At 40.5% G+C, this 13,400-nt stretch overlaps 1 protein-coding gene across 6 annotated transcripts in view; it reads left to right on the top strand.

The window, feature by feature from the left end:
- tasp1 (taspase, threonine aspartase, 1) overlaps positions 1–13,400 on the top strand; it is a 110,338-nt gene that overhangs the window by 42,430 nt on the left and 54,508 nt on the right. For all 6 annotated transcript variants that reach the window (XM_068044320.1, XM_068044318.1, XM_068044322.1 and 3 more), the window contains 2 exons: positions 6,070–6,149; positions 11,624–11,730. In XM_068044320.1, coding sequence (XP_067900421.1) covers positions 6,070–6,149; positions 11,624–11,730 — 187 coding nt within the window. The remainder of the gene's footprint in view (positions 1–6,069; positions 6,150–11,623; positions 11,731–13,400) is intronic.

A 13,400-nucleotide genomic window follows, 5' to 3' on the forward strand; every position in this document is an offset into this window, starting at 1 on the left:
CGGCTCCCCTCACCTGTCCCTGCTGTCGCCACCACTGTTCTGGCCTCTGGCCTCAGGTCTCCACCCTTTATATCCCGGCTCCTCTCGCCTGTTCCTGCTCTCGCCACTGCCGCCGTGGTAGAAAAAGGAATATGGGAGCAGAGTGGGCATGCTGCATTGGAGGATGTACATCAACACAGACTGGTTTAACTGCCTGTTTCCTGTAACAGCTGTGTAACAGATCAAGGTTCCCTTTCTTCTAGGATATAGTCAGGCATTTGCTTCACTTTATCTTTTTTTGTTGGAGCGAGGAAGAAAACTTTACACAACCTTCCTCCTTCAGTTAGAGTTGAGCAAAGTCAGGTTTTATCAAATGTGTCACATTTGACACATTAATCTGTTTTTCTCTTCACAGATGCTGGCATCTATATTTCTATTATCTTGTGTTTTTTATTGTGTGATAGAGTTACATGTGATTTGTCATGGATGAACTCCATCTCAAAGCAAAGTACTGCAGATGCTGGAAATCTGAAACAAAAATAAAATGCTGGAAATACGCAGCAGATCGGGCAGCATCTATGGTTAGAACAAGTGAGATGTTTTGGGTATGTATCCTTCCTCAGTTCTGAAGGACTGAATCACCGTTTCCTCTTCTGTCCTAGTAAGTGTTTGTTTATCCCCATGAAGCACTTATGCTTCATTAGGGAGAATTTTTCAGTTTCCAATAATGCAGTGACTGAGAATTTGTGCTGAATTATGAAATTTTTTTGCCACATGCTGGAGGAATTACGACTATTGGGGGAGATGTTTCTGCTGGTGTTTGCCCAGATTCTGCTGCCGTCTTTCTAACGAAAGGTCACTGACCTGAAATGTTAACTCTGTTTTTCTCTCCACACATGCTGCCTGACCTGCTGAATATTTCCAGCATTTTCTGTTGAAGCTATTAAATGGTTCAGTATAGTTTTTGAAGTCATTTTCAGTGATTTTTTAAAATCAGGTTACACTCAGGCAGTGGACTGGACTCCCTTATTAAAATGGTTATTTTTGGTGATAAACCCATTTTCAGCTGTATAAATAAAAGTACACCCTGTTACCATTCTTAAATACATCACTGACTACTTTTAATGGGGAAGAAAAAAAAGGTTGTGTTCTGTTATGCTGTCCGAGTGCACTAGTTTATGAAAGATTTTACCTTTGTGATGGTGCAAATTAGTTTTAGCAGGAACTTGAAGTGTAATGTAACTAGTGCATTTTCCTGATAGTGCTCAGAGCGGAAACTCTGCCCGCAACCTCCCCCCTCCCCTTGCTGAAGTGCCTTTGATCTAAGCCCATTAATGACTGGTAGACAAAAGGACTTTTGTTCCACTTATTCAAACCTTGTCTCACAGATGAAAAGTATTTTGATAAAAGCATACAAATGTAGGGACAAGAAAAGGGCATTCAGCCTAATCAACTGACTCCTTCTGACCCATTATACCACCACGTTCTTCCTATTCAAAATCATAAGTCTCATTATAGTGCAAATTTTGCCTTTTATTTTGCATGCTGTGAGCTGACCTGAGGTTCAGTTCGTTGAAGAGCCAATTTTTGCTTGCATTGGGCTGCCTTTGTAATACGTACCGCTCACAAATTACCACATCTTATTTAAACTGCTTTAGATGTGATCTGTTGCATAAACCAGCATTGCAGGCAAGTATTTTGTGTTTTCATTGTAGTGTAGCTGTTAATGAATAAACATGGTAGTTGGGTTTCATTTACTAATTAAGAGCAGGTACTGAGAAAGCAAATTTACAGGTTGGTGGAAGTTGGCGGAATTCTGAATGCTAGCTGTGTCCATTTTCAAACATTACGTATTTGGAACATTATTTTGGTTCTTTCTGAAAATGTTAAAACTATGTAATTTGCATTAATTAATAAAACACCCGTTTTAAGAGGCAGACATCTAAATTACAATGAACCCCAAAAGAATAACAATCTCCAGAAACAGGCCATTTTTATGTTCCGTTACAAGCTTGCACAAAAGGCAGTTTAAAAGATGTAATATCTCTGGAACAATAAGCAGTTATTTATGGATTTATAAAATAACGTGGATGCAAATCTCAAAAGTAGAATAATAGCTGTAAGGATGAACAAATAGTTACTTTTAAGAGAAGAGAGTGGATTGCGCTGAGATGGATATCTTGGTTCACCAGGTACACCTTGTTTGGCTCTTTTCTGATTAATGACTCCTCTGACACAGCTCTGGGTATCAAAATGTTCTTCTAAAATCCTGGACTGTTTTCTTTGACTGCCACACCAAACATTTGCCTGTCTTCCATCTTGTTGATCTTGACTGACTTGTTTGTTGGAAGATTCTGAGTGCAAAGATTTCAGTAGCTGAGGAGAGACCAATGTTTCTGGTTCTCACCAGAGAGACACCTCCAAGAATGATAGGAAGAGGGAAATCAAGTGTAGGCAGAAAACACTTCCAGCACCAGCTTACTTCCCTCGAGAGAAGATGTCAGGGTTGTTCATGATTCACAAAACTTCCTCTAATATTGGTCACTAAACTGTACTGCCTTTTGAGCTCTGCAGCTGGCTTATTGCTGTAAAACTCACTTGACTAGTGGCATTATCTTAGTCTCCGCTGTACAAACCATTACTGCAATTCTTGGGTAATAAAAACAAGAAATGCTGGAAATACTCAGCAGGTCTGGCAGCATCTGTGGAGAGAGAAGCCAAGTTAACGTTTCAGGTCAGTGACCCTTCATCAGAACTGCAATTCTTAGGTTGAACTTTATTTGCTAACCCAAATTGAAACCGGACCTAATACATGGAATGTGTTCTAAGTTCCCCATCAACACCAGAACTCTCCATGCAAGAGGAATTGAGAGATAACTTTCCTCTCAGAATTTCTTGTAGAGTTCCTTCAATACTATATCTTCAGCTATTGAGAATTTTTTTGTTTGTTTTTACAGCTTGTTAAGTTGCCACTCTTACTGGCTATGTCATTGGCTTAAGTGGAACTGACCGAGAAGTGCCAGTCTCGATCTCGTCAGCAGGAGAAGCCAGGGCAGTCTTAGTATCTGATCCATTTTTGCACTTTTGATTCAACTAATGTGTCCAAGATCAGTAGATAATTTACTGCTTTCACCATAGACTTCTCTTTCTCCTCCAAAGAGGATAATAGGAAGGGTGGGGTTTGGCCTTCAAAGGTTTGCTATGTGCTTCAAAACTCTTCCTCCGACATTGTACCTACTCTTAAAAAGGGGACGTATATGACGGATGGGTGCAGCGCTCAGTCCTCAGAATGATACTGTGGCTAAAAGGGTTAAATTGAGAACTGGTTGCCTAGACTAGGCTTGTAGTCCCTTGACTAAAGAAGACTAAGAGGTGATCTAAGTGAGGTGTAAGATGATTCAAGGATTTGATAGGTTAAATAGAAATAAATTATTTCCTCTGATAGGGTCTCCAGCAAGAATGCATAACCTTAAAATTCTAGCTAGGCTGCAAGGAGTGATGTCAGGAAGCACTTGCTCACGCAAGGGGTAGTGGAAAAGTGGAACTCTCCTATCCCCTGCCCAATAAGCTGTTGAGGTTAGGTCAATTGAAAATTTCAAAACTGAGAAATTTTTGTTAGGTAAACTTAAGACATATGAAACCAAGGCAGGTAAATGGAGTTGAGATACATTTCAGCCACGATTCAACTGAATGATAGAACGTGCTCAAGAGACTGAACTCCTGTTAGGATGACACCGATAACTACAGACCCATTAGGTAATATCGGTAGGAGGTAATATAGTGAAATTTATTCCAATAAGTAGTCCAAAACAGCAATTTTATCGTAATAGCCTGATGAACATCAGCATGAATTGGAAGGGGAAGAACTTGCCTTTTATCATTTCCCTTACCAGTATTTTGCTAAGCTCATAATCTTTCAATCCTCACCATTTTTCTCCAGCACAAACCCCAACTTCCTCTCCTGACCTTCCATACATCGCAACATCTCTGTTGCTGTAGATTCAGACTTGCACTTGCATGCAGTTTTGATGCTCTTTGTTCCCAGCAAAACAGTCACTACAGTGGTTCCCCCATCTTCACATTTTCGGGTGAGAGTTGTGCAAACTTGAGCATACCCCTGGTATACAACTGACCTTGCTATCTTATCAGTCACCACATTTGAACTCTATCTTGCATACTGCTGCCTACATCAAGAACAAACATAGGTTCCTCTTGTGCATGTATGCTGAGGACTCGCAACTTTCCGACACCACCCTTGACCCCCTCTTTGGATGAAGCGAGGGTTGGCATCCAGCAAAGATCAACGAGGGCAGAGACGGTTGATGAACAGAACTTCATTCAGAACACAATGCAAGCAGCTGCATTTTAGACAATGTTATGAAAATGCTTCAATTTTTCTTAATATTTAATTTTTTTGAGGACTTGTTTTAAAACTGAGAAGATTCCGTGGATATGTTTTTTTTTACCAAGTTCGTCGATAGAGCAAGATGTTATTTGAAAGCCACCTGTGATTTGAGCTCAGAAAACAGCAGAACCCTTGGTGACCTGAAAAAAAATGGTTGCAGAGAAGCCACATGTCGAGGTTTATGGAGGTCAGGAGGTTAACTCACTGGAGTTTAAACATTATTTTCAATTTTAGTTGTGTGAACTGTTTGAAGTCAGTTGGTGTTTTCTTGCCAAGGAAAAAGAAACCACCACCTCTACCTTTTTGAAGAAATCCTGCCAAGATTCAGTGTGGGAAGAAGGGAAAAATCCCTGGTGCTGTATAGCTCCTGAGAAGCTGGAAAAAAAACTCCTGCGATTCAAGTGTGTGCTGGCAGAAAAACCTTAATACCACATTTCCCTTAGAAAGCCTACCAGAATAATTCTCATCATCTCCAGAATGGACTGCTTCTGAAAATATCACAGTGACCTGTCTCCGTATACCTGGATGCCAGACCAAAAAAGGAACAACTGATTTCCTTCCATATCTTTTTTTTTCGTCAAGAATTTGCAAGTATTTGGCCAAAGTGTTTTATTCTGGGGGGTTTTGTAACAGACCTCTGCAGAGTGAATTTTTGTATTTTTTCCAGTGCGTGTTTGTGTGTTAAGTTGGTGAATTTTTAAAAAGTGAATATTCATATTTTAATTTGTCTGTTAATGCTTTAGTTCGTTTTATAATCTGATAATTTTGTTCATTAAAGAAACTTAGTTGGTGTATTTTATTCGGGGATAAGAAATAGAGTGTATGATTGGCTGTATCATTAAACATTTCAATAGATGTTGTGACCTGTGCAGAAGTGGAACTAGAAAAGACTGCACTCTTCCCACCTCGGTCATAACAAGAAGTTGGGCTTGTGTGAAAATAGGAGGCCAACAAGGAGAGCAGTAGAATAATTTATGTCTGGATGTGGCAAAAGCTTTGACCTCCCCTGCCCCCCAACCACTTCTCCATCACCAAATCTGTTTACTTCCACCTCTGCAACATCAACTATCTCTGCACTGCCTAAACTGTTGTCTGTGCTTTTGCCCAATCCTGACAAAATTATTCCAGTGTTCTCCTTGCTGGCCTCCTATTTTCCACAAATGGCAAACGTCTGAAATGCTGTTGCTTACATTGTTTTGGACTAAGTTCTGTTCATCGATGGTCTCTGTCCTTGTTGACCGTCGCTGGATGTCAGTCTCCACTTCATCCATTTTAAAATACTTATCTGTATTTTCATATCTTGCTTCTCCCTAACTCTGCAAACGCCTCTAGCCAGATATCTCCTTCCGCAGTCCTCTGTCTGTGGTCTCCTGTGTATTCCCCCTTCCCTTTTGCAGTCCCATTGGATCTCCTTCCTTAAATTGACCTATCTCTCTACTAAGTTTCATTAAAAACTTTCTTGAGACCCACCTTAATCATCTCTCATGGCTTGACATGTTCCCCTTATTTGTTTTTAAAGTACCTCGGGATGTCTTGTATATTATTGGCACTATAGAAGTGTAAGTTGATTGTATAGGGGAAATGCAATACCTTCTCCAGTCATTATCCTTCTATTACCTGTATACTGCATGCATATTTTATATTAATGTTTTATTGAAACTAATAATTATTTTCTCCTATTTTAGTTTTTTAGTAGGAGAAGGGGCTTACAAATGGGCAGTGGATCATGGAATTGTACCATGTCCTCCTGACATAATGGCAACAAGTAAGGAGTTTTCAGCTATGGTTTTCTATCCTTTTGAAGATTGTTGCAATTATTTATCAGAAATATAAAGTTCTTATTTAATTGTAAAAATGTGTATCTATATTTACTATACAGTCCTGTTCAGTTTTTGCATGCTCAAGTTAATGGCAAACTTTACAAAAAATTTGTTGTTTGAAAAGAAAAGTGACTTACTTTTAAGGGTCTTACAGATAGCTTTGTTCTGAACCTCTGACCATGTTGTATTTGGGAGATATTGGTGCATTGAAGCTGAGCTATAAGCACTTTCTACATTTAATCCGATTGCTTTTTATTGATGATGGATGATTGAATGGTCTGCAACACCTGAAATAATGTCATCAGTCTTGATTGTTTCATCCATATATAAGGTCGCGAAATGATGCCTGGCCTACAGGATGCCTCATTTGTGGAGCAAGTGACTACACAGGAGGAGACCAGTGTAGAAATGCAGTGGTCACAGGGGATTCGATAGTCAAGGAGATAGACGGGCATTTCTGTAACCACTGGCAAGAGTCCTGTATGGTATGTTGCCTCCCTGATGCAAGGGTAAAAGATGTCACTGGGAGGGTGCAGAAGATTTTGAGGGGAGAGGGTAACAGCCAGAAGTTGTGTTCCATGTGGGACCAATGACGTGGGAAGGAAAAAGGTTGAGGATCTGCATCTAGAGTTGCAGGATCTAGGGAGGAAGCTAAAAAGCAGGATCTCAAAGATTGTTCCTATTGCCACACACTAGTGAGTATAGGAATAGTAGGATAAAAATAAGTTAATGCATGGCTAGAGAAATTGTGCAGGAGGAAGGGCTTCAGATTCCTGGGTCAGGAGGGACCTATGCGAAGTGGTTGGGTTGCACCTCAACAAAGATGAGGCCAAAATCCTCATGGAAAGTTAACTGGTCCTCTGGATCGTGTAATTTGGCAGTGGTTGGGCACCAGGGTGAAATGTTGGAGAAGAGAACCATGGTGAACAGAGGACTGGGAATAAAAATTAGCACTAGAGTAAAGAATAGTTCAGAAATAGCTTTTGTGTAAGATAGGTTTGGAGTGCATCTATGTAAATGCACGAAGAGTGGTAAATAAGATTGGTGAGCTGTAGGCACAAGTTGTCAGATGGACTTGGGTATAGTGGCAATAACAGATCTAGCTTAAAGAGGGGGAAGATTGGTGTTACGATCCCCGTGGAGACCATCAACAAATGAAAGAATAGAATCTACTGATTGTCCCCAATTCAGGAAACCAAACCAAACAGACAAGTTTTCACTTTTTATAAATTTTACATTAAAACTCAAACCAAAACCAACATAAATTAAACATGAAGCAACAGACAGATCACTGTCAATTTTTATATATATTAGGAATTGCACCTTGACTGCCAGATATAACAGAGATGGGTCTTGCAGTCTCACTGGGCAGTCTGCCCTGCATTTATGGTAACAATTATAGTCATACAGTTCTTCACAACTCTGAAGTTCTTAAAGTAGATTTTCTGCTTTCTTCAAGGATATCGCTGCTGTTCTTTTGACAGCAGCTCCCTCAATCCGAACTCCACGGGTGCAGTCTTTGCCACAAGGCGCACTTCTCCAGAACCTCTGCAGCTCTGCTCATGACAGTCTTGATGGTGTGAATTTACCAGTTTTCCCTTTATCCAAGTCCTTCAGTGACCACCTGTGCCCTGTATGCCGGGTCTGGTTAGTCAGCTACTTTAAATAACAGAAGCACCTCATTGATTCAGTCTTCACTTTCTTCTGCTTACCGGCGCTCCATTCCCTCTGAACTGGGAGTACTCTGTCTCCTTTTATCTTGTTCTAACCAGTGTCCATATCCCCAGAAACCTGAAGTTTTTCTAACTTCTGTTTCAGATTTGGTTTCTGCTTCTGTTTCAGTTCTAGTTTCTCTTTCAATTCTAGTTTCTCTCTGTTGGGGTCTTAAAAATAAAGCTTTGCACTCATGGATTCCATCACAATTGGGAACTTAATATTCATGGCTGAAAATGTTGAGGAAAGATAGTGATCGGAAAAAAAGGAGGGGGTTGCAGTATTGATCAATGAAACTGTCATAGCACTATAGAAGGGATGATGTGGTTGAGGGGCCAAGGACCCATCCAGTTGGTTAGATTTAAGGAGCAATAGAGGAACTATTATGCTGCTGTGTGTATACTATAGGCCACTGCCTCCAAATAGTGGGAAGGAGATAGAGGAGCAAATTTGCAGGCAAATTACAGAAAGGTGCAAGGTATCAGGAGTATTTATAATGGGGGACTTCAATTATCCTAACATATACAGGAATGGAAACAGTGTAAAGAACAAAGAGAGAGAGGAATTCCTGAAATGTGTACAAGAGAACTTTCTTGATCAGTATTTCCAGCCCAAGAAGGAAGGAAACTGTGCTGGATCCAGTTCTGGGGAATGAAATGGGACAGATAGAGCATGTTTCAATCAGAGAGCATTTTGGCAACAGAGGGAGGTGGTGGTGAGCCCACAAATATCCTTCGCCAAAAGTAAGAGGCCGAGAACCGAATATACTTTGGGGCTGAACCTGAGCAGAATCAGATAGTTTTATTCAAACCTAAATGATCTCGAGGAAACTAAGGGTAGTAGAAATTTCCACCTCTTTCCTTTGCTTACACTGTCCCCCTCTCCCCATGCATGCATGCTTTATTATGCACTCTCCCTTCCCTTCCCCTCTCCCTCTCTTCTGGTTCACTTTTTCCCTCACTTTGGTCTGTCTTCACAAGTTTTGTCTCACTTTTCCTCTGCTTGGAGTCCACTACTTTTCCAAGTCAATTCTTTTTTGCTTTGTCCTTTTTTCTGAATAATTCTGTTGCTGATGGTATGATGAAAAGGGTTCTGTGGCCTACACTGAGAAAGAACCTTCTCTCGCCTTATCCTCCCAAACCTAAGGCACTCTGATTTTGTTGTGCTGGTCATTGAACCCTAATAAGCATCATAGAGTCATTACGGCACAAAAGGAGGCCGTTCAGCCCATTGAGACCATGTCAGCTCTCTATAAAGCAATCCAATCAGTCCCATTGCCCCTGCTCTATCCCCTGTAGCCCTGCAAGTTTATTTCCCTCAAGTGCCCATCCAATTTCCTTTACAAATCATTCATTGTCTCTGCTTCCACCACCCTCATAGGTAGCAAGTTCCAGGTAATTGCCGCTCACTGCGTTTAAAAAAAAAAGTTCTTCCTCACATCCCCCCTGTATCTCTTGCCCAAAACCTTAAATCTGTGTTCCTTCATCCTTGTACCATCAGCTAATGTGAACATTTTTTCTTTGTCTATCTTATCTAATCCTGTCATAATCTTGAACACCTCTGTCAAATCTCCCCTTGATCTCCTTTTCTCCAAGGAGAACAACCTCAGCTTCCCCTAACCTTGTAGCTAAAATCCCTCATCCCTGGAACCATTTTTGTAAATCTCCTGTGCACTCATATCCTTCTTGAAGTGTGGTGACCAGAGCTGGACCAATACTCTAGTTGTGGCCTAACCAGAGCTTTATAAAGGTTCAGCATAACTTCCCTGCTTTTGTACTCGATACCTCTACTTATAAAGCGCAAGATCCCATTTGCTTTGCTAACTACTCTCTCAGCATCTCCTGCCACCTTCAAAGGTCTATGCAGATGAACTCCAGGTCCCTTTGCTCCTGTACACTCTTTAGAACTGTGGCGTTAAGTCTATATTGCCTCTCCCTATCCCTTTTGCCAAAATGCATCACCTCTCATTTTTCTATTAAATTCCATTAATGTAATAGTGTGTGTTTATTTTTTCATTCTTGGGATATGGGCATTGCAGACAAGGCTGGCAGTTATTGTCCACCCTTAGCTCCCCGAGAAGGTGATGGTGAGCTGCCTCTTGAAGCGGTTTGGTATAGGCTTGCTGGACCATTTCAGTGGGCAGTTAAGTCAGCCACATTGTTGCGGAACTGGAGTCATCTAAACCTGTTAATGATGGATTTTTTTTCTCTTCTCCCCCCCCCCCCCCCCCCCCCCCCCAAAGTTACATTAACGAACTAGTTGAACTTTTATGATAATTCAATTGTTTTCATAGCCACTTCTCTCATTCAGCTTTTTTGACAAGAATTTGGAACTGAGGTCAAATTCTGAAACTGCCCTGGTGAGATTTGAACCAGGCCTCCAGATTACTAGTCCAGCAACATAACCAATATGCAACTGTACCCCATCATATCTAGTTATGCTTGTAAAGTTTATAATTATTTTGCAAACAAACTACATTTTTTAAGAAACTTTAACAACTATGCAATTGATTAGAATAGAATTGCAGAATTTTACAGCTCAGGAAGGAGGCGATTTGAAAAGTTGTGCTTGCGCCAACTCTCTGACAGAGGGTTGATTCCATTCCTCTGCTTGTTCCTAAGAGTTGAAGTTTAAAAGTTCAGAATGTGGATGGCCGATTTTATGTTTTATATATTTAAATTGGGTGGGATTGAATGCTTGGGGTCCACTGAACTCTTGAGCACTTTGACACCATACTGAATTTTAACTCCATGCAATGCCAAATGCAGGTGATGACACTGGCTTCTTTGCTACAGATTTGGATGGGGCACTATTTTTAGATTTAAATGATAGGTTTAGTTTAGTGATGATCCTTGTGGAGGCAGGTTCAATTGAAGCATTCAAAAGGAATTAGACAGTTATATGAAAAGGAAGAATGTGTAGGCTTATGGGGAGAAGGCAGGGGAATGGAACTGAGGGAGTTGCTCTTTCAGAGAGCCAGTGTGACATGATAGGCCGAATGGCCTCCTGCACTGTAACACTTTTGTGATTCTGTGAAGTTTTGAAATCGTTTATTTATTTCAGGCTTTGCTTGGAACACTGATATACCCTCTACAGAAAAAAAGCATATTGTCCAAAACCTTCAGGGCATGAAATTGGACTTGGGTAGCGTAAAACTGGTGATAACTAATCGGTCTCTTTTACACCCTAATAGATTTGCTTTTAAAAAAAAAATTTGGTTGAGTGTAAAACAGGCTGCTGATTCTTTTAAAAATAAAAATCAGTTTTGTAACGGCTTCTTTTATTCCCCCCCCCCCTCTCTTGGCTGAATAGCTATCAGGAACCCTCGCCACATTTGTATGAAAGAGAATCAGATTTTTCTTTCTTCCCTTCCCTTACACAGCTGTCCTAGCTGAGGTTGTCTATCTAAGCATGCACTGGGGTAAAATTTGAGTTCTCTCTGCTATGTATGACTCAGTCTCACATCACATACTGAGTTTACTAACCAAACAATGTCGTGGGAGGGAAACGCTGATAAATCTGTGAACTCCTTTCAGACATGGTTAAAATCTTGTACTTTGGGTTCATTATTACTAAAATCTCAACGAAGTACAAAACTTCACTTCCATTTATCAGATATTATTGACTTTTGTGAGTGAGTTATTGGCATATTACATCAAGTGCGCACGTGTTTAATATAAATAGTGTTTTTTTCAATCCTATTTAGAGTTCAGCTTATCTGCATTTAGGAAAAACAGACGAAAGCTGGAGCTTGCAGCGAAGGTGGAAACAGAAATGATTCAGACAAAGAAGAGAAGAGAAGTGTCTGAAAACGTTAGTGTTTTCTCTTAACCCTGAGAGTAAGAACAGCAAAGTTTAATTTTCAAAGTAATCCTAAAACACATCATGTAAAAATATAGTGGATCCTTTTTGTCCCTTTTGCAATTTTTTTAGTTCAAAAGTGACACAAATAGACTACAGTTAGATACAGAAATGGAGATTCCCCCTCCCAAGCTTCCGAAATGTTGTTTTGAACCAGCTATTTGAGGGATGCACAATTAGCCCAGCTGCCTTTTCCTTCAGGCATGTATTGCTTGGCCTCTGATTAGTAATTCCCATAGTGATATAACTGAGATTGGGAGCTCTGGAACATGGGGGACCATGGACATAAACCCATGATCCACCAGTAAATTTTCTTCACACTTTGGGTGTAGTACTTTTGCATGACTGAGATAAAGTACAAAAGAATGTTTATTCGTATAGTTCATAGATAGTATTGTGAACAGTTTGCTGGTTCACCTTAGTCCATCATTTTGAAATTATTTTGCAAGATGTTATCCAAGTTGCCATTAAGCCTACGATCCTTGTTAGATGAGAAGTTTAACATATTTACTGACTACTGATGATGATTAATATATATTTAAAATGGCACAACTTTTTGCCTGCATTTTTCATTTCTGTGTCTCCAATTCGAAGTGTTGCATCTAGAATGAGTCTACAGAATTGCACTTTGAAAGAAGTAGAGAATGACAGGGCAAAAAATTAAGACTGGTTCAAATAACCATTATCCGTAAATTTGTTAATGCTGATGAATTCGCATTTAGTCAGTTGGATTGTTCAGCCAACCAAGCTCAGCTCCAAATCTGCAACAAGTAACCAGTGCAAAAACAAATTAAGCTGTTCAATTCTTTTCCAAAGCAACCATTTGAGGATGTAACTAGTAGAATAGATAAGGGAGAACCAGTGGATGTGGTGTATTTGTATTTTCAGAAGGCTTTTGATAAGGTCCCACATAAGAGGTTAGTGTGCAAAATTAAAGCACGTGGGATTGGGGGTAATATACTAGCATGGATTGGGAATTGGTTGACAGACAGGAAACAGAGAGTAGGAATAAACTGGTCTTCTGCGTGGCAGGCAGTGACTAGTGGGGTACCGCAGGGATCAGTGCTTGGGCCCCAGCTATTCACAATATATATGAATGACTTGGGTGAGGGAACTAAGTGTAACATTTCCAAGTTTGCAGATTACACAAAGCTTGGGGGGGAATGTGAGCTGTGAAGTGGATGCAAAGAGGCTGCAATGTGATTTGGACAAGTTGGGTGAGTGGGCAAATGCATGGCAGATGCAGTATAATGTAGATAAATGTGAGGTTATCCACTTTGGTTGTGAAAACAGAAAGGCAGATTATTATCTGAATGGTGATAGATTGGGAAAGGCGGGGGGAGCGGTGCAACGAGGCCTGGGTGTCCTTGTACACCAGTCGCTGAAAACAAGCATTCAGGTGCAGCAAGCATTTAGGAAAGCGAATGGTATTGGCCTTCGTTGCAAGAGGATTTGAGTACAGTAGCAAGGATGTCTTACTGCAGTTATACAGGGACTTGGTGAGACCACATCTGGAGTATTGTGTGCAGTTTTGGTCTGCTTATCTGAGGAAGGATGTTCTTGCCAGGGAGAGAGTGCAAAGAAGATTTACTAGGCTGATCCCTGGGATGGCATTATTGATG

The sequence above is a fragment of the Heterodontus francisci genome, chromosome 13 (genome assembly GCF_036365525.1).
Source record: "Heterodontus francisci isolate sHetFra1 chromosome 13, sHetFra1.hap1, whole genome shotgun sequence".
Lineage (NCBI taxonomy): Eukaryota > Metazoa > Chordata > Chondrichthyes > Heterodontiformes > Heterodontidae > Heterodontus > Heterodontus francisci.